General features: G+C 41.7%; 1 protein-coding gene across 2 annotated transcripts in view; it reads right to left on the minus strand.

The window, feature by feature from the left end:
• Positions 1-1,051: 1,051 nt before the first annotated feature.
• LOC124012924 (storkhead-box protein 2-like) overlaps positions 1,052-17,605 on the minus strand; it is a 68,888-nt gene continuing 52,334 nt past the window's right edge. For both annotated transcript variants that reach the window (XM_046326984.1, XM_046326985.1), the window contains exons 3-4: positions 9,684-12,132; positions 1,052-2,823 (exon numbers count right to left, since the gene is read on the minus strand). In XM_046326984.1, coding sequence (XP_046182940.1) covers positions 2,619-2,823; positions 9,684-12,132 — 2,654 coding nt within the window. In that variant the 3' untranslated portion in view covers positions 1,052-2,618. The remainder of the gene's footprint in view (positions 2,824-9,683; positions 12,133-17,605) is intronic.

A 17,605-nucleotide genomic window follows, 5' to 3' on the forward strand; every position in this document is an offset into this window, starting at 1 on the left:
GCCTTTGGTGAGCAAGATTATCAATAAATGAGTATAGACTAAGGAAGACTCCTGCCAATCAAATAGGCTACCAAAAGGCCAGAAATTATTCCCACACCATCTCTGATAGCAGACATCATGCTAAAGACACGTTAGGAAAACAAAACGAACTAACTACAGCCTCAGCAACTGGCTTGAATAGCAAGCTAGTTTTGTATGGAGGCTGCAAACAAAATCTATGCTTATATTGATTAATCTACATTATCCATTATTTAATCTTTCCCTGTCTCCACTCTGTCTCACTCTTACTAACTTGATAATAATCTAGGATTTCACAGAATCTTTTATCAAGTGTGATCATGATCATCCATTGGCCTATAGTTACCAGACATTGTTTATGTGATTGACATAGCCTTTTTGATATATGACATTCACGAGCATGTTCATATGTCACTTGTTTTATAATGAACACCACTGTTTGTGTCATGACAAAAATGGAATCTTCTTGCCTTACAATCATCCCAGCGGGCAAACCCGGTTGTAGTGCCGTCAGGTTCACATTTTGTGATGTCATGGTCATATTTTGTTAGGTCATTAGCTAATGACTGTAAAATAATGTTTTAATATTTTTTTAACTACCATAAAAAGACACCTTTACCTCGTTGTATTCAGGTTATGCAGTCTTTCCCAGGCATCTTGATGTTGTTATGAAAAAGGTATCTTTAACTGGTTGTAGCCAGGTTAAATGACATAACTTTAATCACATTTCAACCAACATTTTTGCCCACTGGGAGGAGACTGTTGATAACTTTTTTTTAAAGAGTTTCAAAGTAGAAGTGAATACAATTGTACAATTGGATGTGTAGTTCATTAATTGATCACTATCATGCAAGATTGATAAACTTACTGTGTTTTATGGTTTTATGGGCATCATAAATATATCAATTCCTTCAATAATGCACATTGTAATTCTGCATGTGGAAGGTCATTAACCTAACCCCTAGTGTAGTTTTGATGCATGGACTTGTTTCAGGACAATTTACAATTTATAAAGTATAATAAAGTAAAGTCCTTTCAAAACATTGCCTTTAATTGTCAGTCACGCTATGAAGCAGATCTTCAGCGTTGCGGATTGAATAGAGCGTTTCATTATAGAAATCTTAGCACCTGTACAAGATAAACAAATTTCCAATACACGATACTTACAGTATTGTGATACAAACAATATTGTGAATAAAGAGGCAAGACTGCAATAACTCTTCACTATTCTCTTGCAAGGTAGCCATCACTAGTCCGCATGCTCTAATATTTGGAGAGATTTTGCAATTTGCAAAACAATTTAGGAGCTGATCAATTTCATAAAACACTTCATTTCAGATAAACACCGCAGACATAAGTTGTATAAATGCCTTGATGGCTCTGGCAATGATAGTGATAGACATGTTAAGGGAGGTGTTTGTCTGTCCTATACCCCTGGGATATATAGTTACAATTTTCACCCCGCTGCAACCATTTATTTGATGGTCTATCTATGCATACTCTGGCAAACATGTTGTGAAAAGGCAAACACATCTGAAACAAACATAAAAGTAAAGTCCTGTCAAACCAATTACAACACTCAGCAAGCCACTAATTAGCGAGGCCAACTCCTCACACACCTCCAACAAGATTACAGACAGAGTGTGTGTGCGTGTGTTCAAGAAAATATTCTTATGACCTGAGATTATATGTTGGGTAAAGATTTTTTTTTTTAATTTAGTCATAAATACCACAGAAAAGGCACATTAGTGCTTCAGGATGGAAACTTAATAATTCAACTAACAATGTAAACCAACTGTTTTCCCTTACTAAATTGTCAATATTCGTTTTAACGATTTCATTTTGGTCATTTAAATATAAAAAAAAAGATTTGAGTATACATTATTGTACTTATGAATAAATTATACTGTATGGATAGAACTACAATAGCCTATTTTGCTTTGCGCTACACAAATCGGAACCTCTGACATTTTGCCTTTCCACCTTCTCATCTCTTCCTTCATTATTTTTAACACTGTGCATCAACATACAAATATGATAATTCTCCTGATAAATTATTTCTAATTCTTGATAGAAAACATTTCATTGGACATGGATTAGAAATAACATGTAAAAGTATAGATTTTCCCAAATGTGACTCCAATCCTAAATGTATCAACATTTCTCTAATACCAACACTGAGGAATCTGGAAATCCCCCCCCAAAAAATCAAAGTTGATATAATCCATATCAAGATAATTCCTGATCGGCTCTCTTGCAATGGGAGACAAAATGAATCTGGTCAGGATAGTTTTTGTTATTTCATGGTTGTCATTTTGTTTGTTTGTTTTTTGCAGTGAAGTTTTTGAAGCTGTGGGAACAGTCTCTGGAAGCCATGCCTGTGAGGTTAACAGTCCCAGTAGTAGTTGGATTTTCTGGGGGTTGGGTGAGGGAGGGTGGACATGTGTGTGTGGATGGGTGAGGAGAAGGTGGGGGCACAACGTGACCCAACTTCTGCCTTCTCCACCCCCCCGCCCATTACCCCCAACGGTCCCTACCATAACCTTAATAATCCACCTCCTCCATCTCAGGCCTTGATGTCTGTCAGTCTGTATATCAGGTCAGACGCTGGTGATGGACGCCAGGCAAGTTGAAGACTTCTGCAGTTTCTCAGGCTGTGCAGTACGGGGGGGTTCAGGAATGGCGCGAAAGCTGAACGGCGGACCGTTGCTGGTGGTGCCCATGTGGCCCGGACTCAATGCTGGATTCTGTCGTCTATTGCTCTCCATGATGCTTGACGTGTTGGAAGCCAGGCTTTCACGTGTCCTGCCACGACAGTAATAGGGAGACACGTCCATGTAGTAAAGAGAAGGAGAGAGAAAGAAAATTAGAGGATGGGGACAACGGAGACTTGCAATAAGTGGGAAGCAAACTAGCCACTGCCACCAACAACTTCATTTTCTAACCAAAAATGGGATTGTGTAGCTCTATGACTTAGTTGAAAGTTACTTTGGGAGGATTTGGGCATGCAATGTACACCATACTAACTTGCGGTTGGGTGCAAAGGCTTGTCCAAAGACTTCTTTCAAGGTAATGTGTAAAATTGTCATTTGGCTATCCCAATCCCCATGTGTCAAACACAAGGATCCACATTTCTATCTGGCCTGGGCAATGATTTGGGTTGTCAAATCATTTTGCCGTGAAGCATACACAGCCAACATGCTGTGCTCCAAATTCAGTGCATTGCCACACATTTCTCTTCCTAGACACACACACACAGCTCCTCCCAGACCCACAGACACCCATGAGTCAGCCAGCGCACTGTATCATATTCTTACTAAACATTTGCAGCATCCCCAATTGTTCTCCTTAATGGCACTGATTGTGTTGTTGAAACTACGTTATTGCTGTACTACAGAAAGTGTTGTCAAAAAGTTGCATACATGAGTATAAATCAGGACACACGCAAGTATGATTAGTCAACCGTTTATGTCAACAGAAATTACAACCTGATACGCTCCCAAATTGTGCTGGTTACAGTTGAAGTCAGAAGTTTACATACACTTAGGTTGGATTCTAATTTTGGATTCTAAAATTCTATAACTAATCTTTCAACCACTCCACAAATTTATTGTCAACAAACTATAGTTTTGGCAAGTTGGTTAGGACATCTACTTTGTGCATGACAAATCATTTTTTCCAACAATAAACAAAATATTATTTCACTTATCACAATTCCAGTCTGAAGTTTACATACACTAGGTTCACTGTGCCTTTAAAAAGCTTGGACAATTCCAGGAAATGATGTCATGACTGTAGAAGCTTCTGATGGGCTAATTGACATCATTTGAGCCAATTGGAGGTGTACCTGTGGATGTATTTCAAGGCCTACCTTCAAACTCAGTGCTTCTTTGCTTGACATCATAAGAAAATCAAAATAAATCAGACAAAAAACTTGTAGACCTCCACAAGTCTGGTTCATCCTTGGGAGCAATTCCCAAATGTCTGAAGGTACCACGATCATCTGTACAATCAATAGTATGCACATACAAATAACCATGGGACCACGCAGCTGTCATACCGCTCAGGAAGGAGACACGTTGTCTCCTAGAGATGAACGTACTTGTGCGAAAAGTGCAAATCAATCCCAGAACAATAGCAAAGGACCTTGTGAAGATGCTGGAGGAAACGGGTACAAAAATATCTATATCCACAGTAAAACGAGTCCTATATCGACATAACCTGACAGGCCGCTCAGCAAGGAAGAAGCTACTGCTCCAAAACCGCCATAAAAAAGCCAGACTACAGTTTGCAACTGCACATGGGGACAAAGATCGTAATTTTTTAGGAAATGTTCTCTGGTCCGATGAAACAAAAATAGAACTGTTTGGCCATAATGACAATCGTTATGTTTGGAGGAAAAAGGGGGAGGCTTGCAAGCCAAAGAACACCATCCCAACCGTGAAGCACGGGACTGGTGCACTTCACAAAATGAGGGAGGAAAATTATGAGGACATCAGTCAGGAAGTTAAAGCTTGATCGCAAATGGGTCTTCCAAATGGACAATGACCCCAAGAATACTTCCAAAGTTGTGGCAAAATGTCTTAACTTCTCTTGGGATAGGGGGCGGTATTTTTACATCCAGATGATAAGCATTCCCAAAGTAAACTGCCTGCTACTCAGGCCCAGAAGCTAGGATATGCATATGATTGGTAGATGTGGATAGAAAACACTAAAGTTTTAAAAACTGTTAAAATAATGTCTGTGAGTATAACAGAACTGAAATAGCAGGCAACACCCAGAGGACAAACCGGTAGTTTTTCTAGGTGGCTCCCATTTTGGCTGTAGTGGGTCCAAGCACATGAATGAGAGCGCGTTCTTTGATATTTTTCTCCAGTAAAGACAATAACAGTTCTCCGTCTTAAATTTAATTGTTTATTTGCGTATTAGGGTACCTAAGGGTTGATTATAAACGTTGATTGACTTGTTTGGAGTTTATTGGTAACGTTTGGGATTCATTTTGTATGCATGATTAAGGAGGGAAAACGAGTGGATTATTGACTGAAGTGCGCCAGTTAAACTTTTATAGATATAAAGGAGTTTATCGAACAAAAGGACCATTTGTAATGTAACTGGGACATTTTGGAGTGCCAACAGAAGAAGATCTTCAAAGGTAAGGCATATATTATATCGCCATTTCTGACTTTCGTGTCGCAACTCCCTGGTTGAAAATTATTTGTTATGCATTTGTGTACTGGGCACTGTCCTCAGATAATCACGTGGTTTGCTTTCACCGTGAAGGCTTTTTGAAATCTGACACGGTGGCTGGATTAACAACAAGTTAAGCTTTATTTTGATGCATTGCACTTGTGATTTCATAAACGTTAATTTGAATTGGCGCTCTGCAATTTCATCGGATGTTGGCCAGGTGGGACGGTAAAACTGATCCACAAGAAGTTAAGGACAACAAAGTCAAGGTATTGGAGTGGCCATCACAAATCCCTGACCTCAATCCCATAGAACATTTGTGGGCAGAACTGAAAAAGTGTGTGCGAGCAAGGAGGCCTACAAACCTGACTCGGTTACACCAGCTGTGTCATGAGGAATGGGCCAAAATTCACCCAATTTATGGTGGGAAGCTTGTGGAAGGCTACCTGAAACATTTGACCCAAGTTAAACAATTTAAAGGCAATGCTACCAAATACGAATTGAGTGTATGTAAACTTCTGCCCGACTGGGAATGTTATGAAAGAAATAAAAGTTTAAATAAATCATTCACTCTATTATTGTTCTGACATTTCACATTCTTAAAATAAAGTTGTGATCTTAACTGACCTAAGGAGGGAAATTTTACTAGGATTAAATGTCATGAATTGTGAAAACTTAATTTGGCTAAGCTGTATGTAAATTTCAGACTTCAACTGTAAGTGTTTCCCATTTATAGAGTGCAGCGGAGGAAACGCGCACAGACACATGCCACATGCTAGTCTATTAAAATGTTGTAGTCTGTCTTCCTTTTTTAAAGCTTGACAATGAATAACCAAAAAATGAAACCTGTAACAAAACACCATACAAAGGGTAAACGTAGGCCTATTAAGGCAACATTTGAGCAGTAGCCTAGGCTGGCTACTCAACTACAATACATTTCCAGGGCACCATACAGCAGTGGTATGAAGTACTTAAGTAAAAATACTTTAAAGCCCTACTTAAGTAGTTTTTTGGGGTATCTGCACTAATTTACTATTTACATTTTTGGCAACTTTTACTTTTACTTCACTACATTCCTAAAAAAAATAATGTAATTTTTAGTCCATACATTTTCCCTGACACCCAAAAGTACTCGTTACATTTAGACAGAATTTGATTCCTTTGCTTCTATTGGTATGTAATTGACATTTAGTGGTAGTTGCAGGTGGAAATGCAAATACCACTAAATGTCAATTACATACCAATAGAAGCAAAGGAATAAAAATCAACAAGAGTAAAACACTTTTTTAAATGCTGCTCAGCACTGCTAGTGAGCATTTGTATCGCTAATTAGCATGGTCACCACAATTAGTTGCTGAATGCTGAATTGCATCCAAAGAACACCATACCTACTGTGAAGCATGGGGGTGGAAACATCATGCTTTGGGGCTGTTTTTCTGCAAAGGGACCAGGACGACTGATCCGTGTAAAGGCAAGAATGAATGGGGCCATGTATCGTGAGATTTTGAATGAAAACCTCCTTCCATCAGCAAGAGCATTGAAGATGAAACGTGGCTGGGTCTTTCAGCATGACAATGATCCCAAACACACCGCCCGGGCAATGAAGGAGTGGCTTCGTAAGAAGCATTTCAAGGTCCTGGAGTGGCCTAGCCAGTCTCCAGATCTCAACCCCATAGAAAATCTTTGGAGGGAGTTGAAAGTCCATGTTGCCCAGCAATAGACACCAAACATCACTGCTCTAGAGGAGATCTGCATGGAGGAATGGGCCAAAATACCAGCAACAGTGTGTGAAAACCTTGTGAAGACTTACAGAAAACGTTTGACCTCTGTCATTGCCAACAAAGGGTATATAACAAAGTATTCAGATAGACTTTTGTTATTGACCAAATAGTTATTTTCCACCATAATTTGCAAATAAATTCATTAAAAATCATACAATGTGATTTTCTAGATTTTTCTTCTTCTCATTTTGTCTGTCATAGTTGAAGTGTACCTATGATGAAAATTACAGGCCTCTCTCATATTTTTAAGTGGGAGAACTTGCACAATTGGTGGCTGACTAAATACTTTTTTGCCCCTGTACAGTGCTATCATAAAGTATTAACACCCCTTGACTTTGTCCACATTTTGTTGTGTTACAAAGTGGGATTAAAATGGATTTAATTGTCCTTTTTTGTCAACGATCTATACCAAATACTCAAATGTCAAAGTGAAAGAAAAATTCTGACATTTGTAAAAGATTCATTAAAGATACAACAGTAACATACATGTTAGAATCACCTTTGGCAGCAATTACAGTTGTGAGTCATTCTGGGTTAGTCTCTACAAACTTTGAATACCTGGATTGAGCAGCATTTGGCCACTAATTACTTTCAAAATTCTTCAGGCTCTGTCAAATTGATCATTACTATTCAACCATTTTTAGCTCTTGCCATAGATTCTCAAGCAGATCTAAGTCAAAACTGTAACTCGGCCACTCAGGAACATTCACTGTCTTCTTGGTAAGAAACTCCAGTGGAAATTTGGCCTTGTATTTTAGGTTATTGTCCTCCTGAAAGGTGAATTAATCTCCCAGTGTCTGGTGGAAAGCAGACTGAGCCAGGTTTTTCTCTAGGATTTTGAATGTGATTAGTGGCATTCCGTTTCTTTTTTATCCAGAAAAACTCCCCAGTCCTTAACAATTACAAGCATACCCATAACATGATGCCACCACTATGCTTGAAAATATGGAGAGTGGAACTCCAAACATAACACTTTGTATTCAGGACAAAAATGTAATTGCTTTGCCACATTGTTTGCAATATAACTTTAGTGACTTATTGCAAACAGTGGATGCATATATTGGAATATTTTTTTATTCTGTACAGGCTTCCTTCTTTTGACTCTGTCAATTAGTTTAGTATTGTGGAGTAACTACAATATTGTTGTTCCATCGTCAGTTTCTCTTATCACAGCCATTAAACTTTAACTGTTTTAAAGTCACCATTGGCCTCATGATGAGCGGTTTCCTTCCTTCCTCTCAAAGATACAGGTCACCTGTATCTTTGTAGTGACTGGGTGTATTGATAAACCATCCAAAATGTAAGGGATATTCAATGTCTTATTTTATTTACCCATCTACCAGGTGCCCTCCCTGGTCTTTCTGGTTGAATCTGTGTTTGAAATTCAGGGATCATACAGATAATTGTATGTGTGGGGTACATAATGTAGATAAGGTAGTCATTCAAAAATCATAACTTATTTTGTGACTTAAGCAAATTTTTACTCCTGAACTTATTTAGACTTGCTATACCAAAGGGGTTGAATACTTATTGACTCAAGACATGTCAGCTTTTATCATTTTTTTGTTATGTCTACACACAATATACCAATTGTTTTTCGACATTTTTACAAATAACTAAAAAAAGCTGACGTCTTGCCAATGACAAAGAAAATCATAATTTTTACGTGTCTCTGTGTGCTAGCGAGATACCTATAGACCTCCAGTCATTATGCTAACGCTAGTTAGCTTACTTCATACTGGACTTACAGACATAAACATGGTATCCACGAGTTCATCTGACTCCAGGGAAGTAGATAAAGGACCTCATTGGAAACATCTCGAAGTATCACTTTAATACCATTCTAAAGACAGCTGCTCTGAGCAAGTGTGTGTGGTAACATGATGCATGGATAGGATGGCCAAGCCACTGGCATGCTACTACTGTGTACATTGCTTAGAATGGGTCTGTTCTACTAATGCTAATACACTTGGAAAGCGGACACATCACAAACATCCAAATAAAACCTTAATGGAGCCACCTTATCCCTTTGGGAGGCAACATTACGTTTGCTAGAAAATAGAGGTACACTACCTGGCTAACTAAGTAAGTGAAATGTTTTCCCCCACAGTTAGCGAGCTTCTTTACAGTTAGTTAGCAACTGTTCCTACACTGTTTTGTTAGATAGGCAAAAGGCCATCAAGGTAAATATGAATTTGTTTTAACTGACTTGCCTTAAAGGTTAAATAAATAAAAATTGTAAGATACCGTAACAATGTTGTGCCAAAAACATACGTATTTATTTGGACAGTGATGCTAAAACTTTTAATTTGTCTCTATCCTCCAGCATTTTGGATTTGAGATCAACAAACTGCAAATGAGTCCAATACGTTTGTAGAGTTGCAAGCTTAATGTAGTCATTGCATGCTAGGAATATGGGACCAAATACTAAACTTTTGACTAAATTGAACATAAATTAATTTGTCCAAATGACACCTTCAAATGGAGGGACTAGTTACATAAATTGCATACCCTCAGATAAAAGGTGACATTTTGTACTGTCGCCACATATACGTAGTGGAGTGTACAAAACATACCTCCAAAAGTTGTCTCCAGTTGTGTTGACATTTTACAGATTGTGATTATATCCACTTTCTATATGTATTCTTTGGTCATAACCCTCTGGTTGCTGTAGTGGACAGACTAGGTTCAGCTTACCTTGGGGAGTTGAATCCACTGTCTACAGTCACGCTGCTGCTGTCCATGCTATCCAGACGTGCTGAATGCGCTGACTTCTGGCTGCTACTGTTTTCTGTCTCCTTGGGGCTGAGCAGCGTGAGGTTAGTCTCAAACTTGCGCTGCAGATTATGCTCCTTCTCCCGCTCCAGAAGCCACTGCATGGTTCCAACTCCACCCCCACCCTCCCCGTGCCCTTTGCCCTCTGCCACCACTAACTCCTTCCGCGCTGTGTCCTCCGCCATCACCTCCTCGTCATCATCCGACACATTGTAGTAGTCAAAGGCGGCCTCGGAGGCTGACGGGACCACTGGCTCGGAGCCCTGGGGGACCACGGAGGAAGCGGGGGAAGCTGCTGAATTCGAAGGCTGCTGGGCCTCTAGATTGTCAAGGACCTCGGCTGATTTGATGTGTGTGGTTTTTCGCAGGGTGCCCGACTTGGTGTAGGTGCCCTCCACGTAGCCTGCAGTCAATGTGTTGTGTGGAGGCTTGAACAAAGTGTCCTTGCTGAAGATCTCCTTCCTCTTGTCTGCCACGCCACCACCGCCTCCCCCTCCAGGGTCTACGTTGTGTTGGTGTTGTGTCAAACGTCCGTTAGTCATGGGCTCTGGGGTCTGGCTTGGTGTTGATCGGTTTGAGCCGTTTTGCCCCTTTGCCAAAGAGTCCTCTTTGTATTCCATCGTGAGGGGAGAGGTAAGGTGAGGGGTGTGGCGATCGGCTGGAGTGCCCTTCCGGATTCCCTCAGACGAGGTTAACGTGTCGTGGTCTGCTTTTGACAGAGGTGAAGGGGCGGTAAGGATTGTTTCGTTTGACGTATTGCACTGGAAGTAGTCGTCCGCCGAGGACTTGGGCGAGAGTCCCTTCAGATCACTGTAGGCCGGCAAGCTGTCTCTGCTCTTATTCCTTTCCAGTGGGCTTCGGATCCTAGACTCGTCCAAGCTCCCCTTCCCTAGGCTCCCCTTCCCCAGGCTCCCCTTCCCCAGGCTCCCCTTCCCCACATCAGGCGCACACATTTCAGAATTGAACTTAGCAGCCGAGAACATGATTCTTGAATAGTGGGGTGACTTCTGGGAGGCCCGCAAAGTCCCATCGTCTGTGTAGTAACGACTTCGTTCATCGGGACTACGCTCATAGTCCTCTGACATCCCCAAAGAGGAGGGGCCCATTCCGTCCAGAGGGCTCAAAGCGTTATCCATGGAGCGGGACCTTTCCTTAGCCTGGTCGGTCAGCTCGTCGCGTGACTTCCTTCCTTCTTGAGTGTGACTGTGGCTTCGGTGCACTCTCCCGCTGGACGTCCCGCGCGAGGGCTCGGGGAAAGGCATCTCTGTCCTCCTTTTCGCCAACTCCCCAGACACGTCCCACTCCGGGGTGATGGGGAAGTGGGACTCTGTGATGTTGGGGTTGCTGTGGACTACGTAAGTCCCACCACTTCTTTTGCGCTCCAAGGTGTACATGGCCTCACGCGGGGAGCGCACCAGCGAGTGGCTGAAGAAGCGGCTGTAATCCCTGTCTACCATGGCCATGTCCAGGTTGGAACTATCGGAAGGGTCGCCCCGGGAGGCGCGCGTCTTGCTGTGTGAACGGGACTTGCCGTGCGGCACCCGACGATGACCACGACTCCTCCGGCTGCGTGCACTGTGCTCAGCCGAGCTGCCTGCTTTTCTCCTCTGGGCACGCTCCTCCTCCAGTCTCTTCATCACGGCCGTGTGGCGCGCCACATTCTCCACCGTCAGGTCCGGGTTGATCCGCCGGATGATCTCCATCTCCACAGTGCGGGGGATGGTGATGGCAGGCGCATCTTCATCACGGAGGGGCCATTCCTCGGGAGGGAACTGGGCCGAGAACGTGGCCAGCTGCCTCAGCTTGTCCTTCTTGAAGCTCAACCTGAACAGCTTCAGCCCAAACTTCTTTGACTGCTTCTCGGCACTGCTGCCGCCACCACCCTCCTTTTTTTTGGTCAGTGTGTCGGTCTTGTAGGGGAAGGGGGCATTACTCTTGCTCTTGTCCGTCAAAGGATCTAGCAACTGTGACGTCGGTATCTGAACGGGAGCCGGAGGGGGCTGAGGGTAGGAGGGGGGGTCTCCCCGAGGCTCCTTGGGAGACTTCCTCTGGTAAGTGGGGGCTTGAGGGATGGGTGTATCATCGCGGTACGTGTTGTAGGAGTCCCCGTGGTTCTTCTGGTTGGGCCTCTCCCTCACGCAGCCCGGGGTGGAGGGCGTGATGGTGCCCGACTGTGGGGAGGTACACTGCTGTTGCTGCTGCCAGTCGTCCAGGTGGTACCACTTGCTGTTGGATCGGATGAGGTTGGGGGTGATAAAGTAGGTCTGGGGAGTAACAATGAAGTAGCCCTCAGGTGTTGGGTAGATTTTCCTCTCTCGCACCAGCATGTTTAGGGTGTGTCGCAGAATCTCAGAGCTCGGTGTTGGAACACCTGAGAGAAACACAGACGGGGGAAAGACAAGTTTTACATTCAGCAGTTCAAAACCAGAGTTCTAGAACTTGCAAAGCAAAAGTCCCAACTTTAAATCTTTGTCATACTTCTGACTTTTTATTATTATTATTTAGGTCGCTACTCCTCTTACACCGTTTAAGCTAGAAATGCCGTTCAAACTTTAAAATGAGTGGACTGTTCAGGACCAGTGTGCTGACCTACAACTTCTTGATATATTTTATACTTTAAGTCCTCCAACCACTTTCATGGCATTTCCTCATAATTCTAAAGGCCCCATTGTGACATCATCACTTCAAACATTCCATTCACTGTAAATGCAACAATGTAACTTTGAAACACATCATCTACTTTGACCACTTGGAAAACAACTTAGACAAGTTAGAGGGTAAGACTTCTTTGTCTACTTCCCTGCTATTCAAATCTGAAAGCGGATAAGGAATAGCTTCTACCAATCAATAGATAGGTTACAGCTCTCTCTCTTTATAGATACAGTAAGTAATGTCAAAAGCTAGCAGATTAATTGCTTACCAACAACAGCTGCAAATTCCAATAACAATACATAGCATTTTAAAGTTCACTTTCCTTGCTTTGTCTAACACTATCATGAATCTAGCAAATACGTTTTGTGGGTCAGAGTGCAGTAATTTGTTTTGTGGGTCAGAGTGCAGTAACTGACCACAACCAACTACTACCCACAACCATAACATACCACAACAACACAGCTACAGACCACGACTAATGCCCACAAACACTGATCTCAACTACTGACCACACAACTACTGACCACACAAATACTGACCACAACCACAAAACGACGGACCACAACCACAAGACTACTGACCACAACCACTGACCACAACCACGGACAATAACTACTGATCACAACCACACAACTAATTAACACAACTAATTACCACAACTAATGCCCACAACTACAGACCATAACTCCTGACCTCAACTACTGAACCAAATAACTACTGACCACAACCACTGAACCAAATAACTACTGACCAGAACCGCACAACTACTGACCCCAACACAACTACAGACCAAAAACCATCATGTTCACATTGCTCACGTTTTCCAACTCCAGAACTTCTCTGGGCTTTGTTTTGTAGCATTCTTCCTAAAAATCAATGTTACTATTCGACGTTGTCTGTTCGTATGGTTGTTCTGTAGTTGTGTTGTGGTCTGTAGTTGTGTGATTGTGGTTCAGTAGATGTGTGATCAGTAGTTGTGTGGTTGTGGTCAATAGTTTTTGTCAGTAGTTGTGGTCAGTAGTTTTGTGGTTGTGGTCAGTATTTGTACCACACAAATACTGACCACAACCACAAAACTACTGACCACAACCACACAACTACTGAATACACAACCACTGACCATAACTACTGGCCACAACCCCACAACTACTGACCTAAACTAATGACTACAACCACACAACGACTCACCACAACTACAAAACTACTGACTACACAACTACTGGCCACAACCACTGACCACAAAACTACTGAACCAAACAACTAATGACCACAACCACAAAATGACTGACCACAACCACTGACCATAACTACTGACCACAACCACACAACTACTGGACCAGAACTAATGAATCACACAACTATTTACCAAAACTTCTGACCACAACACACCACCTCTATCCACAACTATAGAAAACAACACCAACTACTGACTCAACTGCTGACCACAACCACACAACTACAGTACACCACAACTACTGACCAAAACTACAGACCACAACTACTGACCACACAACTATTGACCACAACTAGACAACTACTGACCAAAACTGCTGACCAAAACTGCTGACCAAAACTACTGACCACAACCACACAACTACTTACCACAACACAACTACAGACTATAACTCCTGACCTAAACTAATGACCACAACCACACAATTACTGAACCACACAACTACTGACCACAACCAAAAAACTACTGACCACAACCGCAAAACTACTTACCAAACCACAACTACTGACCACAACCACTGACCTAAATTAATGACCACAACCACACAATTACTGAACCACAACCACTGGCACAACCACACAACTACTGAATAAACAACTACTTACTAAACCACTGACCAAAACTACTTACCACAACCCCACAACTACTAACCTAAACTAATGACCAAAACCACACAACTACTGACCAGAACTACACGACTACTGAATATACAGCTACTTACCAAACTACTGATCAAAACTACTGACCACAACCACTGATCACAAAACAACTGAACCACACAACTGCTGACCACAACCACACAACTGCTGACCACATATAGACCACAAGTACTGACCACATCTATACTGTAGGGCCCAATGATCCTGCAACACAACTACTGACCACAACTACAGACCTACTGACCACAACTACCAGTCTGGTCTGCACTTCCTCTGACCCCAGCTCTGGTCCTGGGCATAGCTAGCTAGCTCTGGTTCTCACTAACTCTGGTCTAGAAATGGGCTCCACTATAAATTATAACTACTTGAAGGAGAATACATTAGCATATAATACAATTATTGTTGTTGGGTAACTCTTGAACCGTTCAAGCTAGAGACACAAACCCAATGTTCAGTGCTAGAGGCATCACTACAGACCCTGGTTAAATTTCAGGCTGTATCACATCTCCCTGATTGGGAGTCCCATAGGCCGGCGCACAATTGGCCCAGAGTTGTCTGGGTTAGGGTTTGGCCGGTGTAGGCCGTCATTGTAAATAAGTATTTGTTCTTAATATCTGACTTTCCTAGTTAAATAAAATGTACAAATATATACATTTGCATACATTTCAATAAAATAATTCACCAACAGTAACTCTTGAACCGTTCGAGCTAGATAAACCAAACCAACATTCATATACTCAGGCTATTCTATATTTTCATCTACCTACTTTTTCCAACTATAATCAGTCACCGTCATTACTACTGCAGACACTACCACTACTATAACATATTTCAAAACCATACATACTTTAAACGTCTTATGGCTGCAATCCCATTAGCGGGATCGATATGACAACAGCCAGTGAAAGTGCAGGGCACCAAATTCAAAACAACATAAATCTCATAATTAAAATTCCTCAAACACACATGTATTTTATACAATTTTAAGGTAATCTTGTTGTTAATCCCACCACAGTGTCCGATTTCAAATAGGCTTTACAGCGTAAGCACCACAAACTATTATGTTAGGTCACCACCAAGCCACAGAAAAACACAGCCATTTTTCCAGCTAAAGAGAGGAGTCACAAAAAGCACAAATAGAGATCAAATTAATCACTAACCTTTTGATGATCTTCATCAGATGACACTCATAGGACTTCATGTTACACAATACATGCATGTTTGATAAAGTTAATATTTATATTTTAAAAAATCAGAGTTTACATTGGTGCACTAGTTCCAAAAACATCCAGTGATTTTGCATAGCCACATCGATTCAACAGAAATACTCATCATAAATGTAAATGATAATACAAGTTATACACATGGAATTATAGATATACCTCTCCTTAATGCAACCGCTGTGTCAGATTTTTTTTTACTTTACGGAAAAAGCAAACCATGCAATAATTTGAGAAGGCACTCAGAAAATAAATAAAACAATCCGCCATGTTGGAGTCAACAGAAACCAGAAATCACATTATAAATATTCCCTTACCTTTGATGATCTTCATCAGAATGCACTCCCAGGAATCCTAGTTCCACAATAAATGCTTGATTTGTTCGATAATGTCCATTATTTATATCCAAGTAGCTACTTTTGTTAGGGCGTTAGGTACACATATCCAAACACTCATGCAGGTCCAGCATAATTTCGGACAAAAACTTCAAAACGTTATATTACAGGTCGAAGAAACATTTCAAACTAAGTATAGAATCAATCTTTAGGGTGTTGTTATCATAAATGTTCAATAAAGTTCCAACCAGAGAATTCCTTTGTGTCTAGAGAAGTCATGGAATGCAGGTAGATATCATTTGAAATGCCCGTGACCAGGAAATGGCTCTCTGCCAGCAACCTGACTCATTCAGGTCTTATTCAGCCCCACAACACAGTAGAAGCCTCATTCAAGTTTCTAAAGATGGTTGACATCTAGTGGAAGCCCTAGGAAGTGCAACTTCATCCATATCCCAGTGTGAATTCAATAGGGCCTGGGTTGAAAATCGACAAACCTCAGATTTCTCACTTCCTGTTTGGATTTTTTCTCAGGTGCCTGTTATACAGAAATCATTCAAACAGTTTTAAAACTTCAGAGTGTTTTCTATCCAATATTAATTATAAATATGCCTGTTTACTCTGGGCACCTCTCATCCAAGCTACTCAATACTGCCCCTGCAACCATAAGAAATTAAAACAAGCTTCAGGAAATGTACTTTTAGCCTAAAGCTAGCTATCAGTAGGTCTTACATACAGTGAATTCAGAAAGTATTCAAACCCCTAGACTTTTTCCACATTCTTTTACTTTATAGCCTGTTTCTAAAATGTATTAAATATTTCATCATAAATCAACATATATCCCATAATTAAAGCAAAAACAGGTTGACTTTTTTGCAAATGTACAATGTAAGAAACATACCTCATTTACATAAGTATTCAGACCCTTTGCTATGAGACTTGAAATTGAGCTCATGTGCACCCTGTCCATGCACCCTGTCCATTGATCATCCTTGAGATGTTTCTAGAACTTGATTGGAGTCCATCTGTGGTAAATGCAATTGATTGGACATGATTTGGAAAGGCACACACCTCATGTGTGTAGGTCCCACAGTTGACAGTGCATGTCAGAGCAAAAACCAAGCCATGACGAATCATCCGTAGAGCCCCACGAAACAGGATTGTGCCGAGGAACAGATCTGGGAAAGTGTCCCAAAAAATGTCTGCATCATTGAAGGTCCCCAAGAACACAGTGGCCTCCATCATTCCTAAATGGAAGAAGTTTGGAACCACCAAGACTCGTCCTAGAGCTGGCTGCCCATCTCTGGTCTGATGAAACTCCTTGGCCTGAATGCAAAGCGTCACACCTGGTGAAAACCTGGCATCAGACGGTGGCAGCATCATGCTGTTGGGATGATTTTCAGCGGCAGGGACGGGATCGGGGGAAAGATGAACAGAGCAAAGTAGAGAGAGAACCTTGATGAAAACCTGCTCGAGAGCGCTCAGGACCTCAGGACCTCAGACTGGGGACAACGATCTGAAGCATACAGTCAAGACAACACAGGAGTGGCTTTGGGACAAGTCTCTGAATGTCCTTGAGTGGCCCATCCAGCGCCTGGACATGAACCCAATCAAACATCTCTGGAGAGACCTGGAAATAGCTGTGCAGCGACCCTCCCCATCCAACCTGACAGAGCTTGAGAGGATCTGCAAAGAAGAATTGTAGAAACTCCCCAAATACAGGTGTTCCAAGTTTGTAGCATCATAC

The sequence above is a fragment of the Oncorhynchus gorbuscha genome, linkage group LG24 (genome assembly GCF_021184085.1).
Source record: "Oncorhynchus gorbuscha isolate QuinsamMale2020 ecotype Even-year linkage group LG24, OgorEven_v1.0, whole genome shotgun sequence".
NCBI lineage: Eukaryota > Metazoa > Chordata > Actinopteri > Salmoniformes > Salmonidae > Oncorhynchus > Oncorhynchus gorbuscha.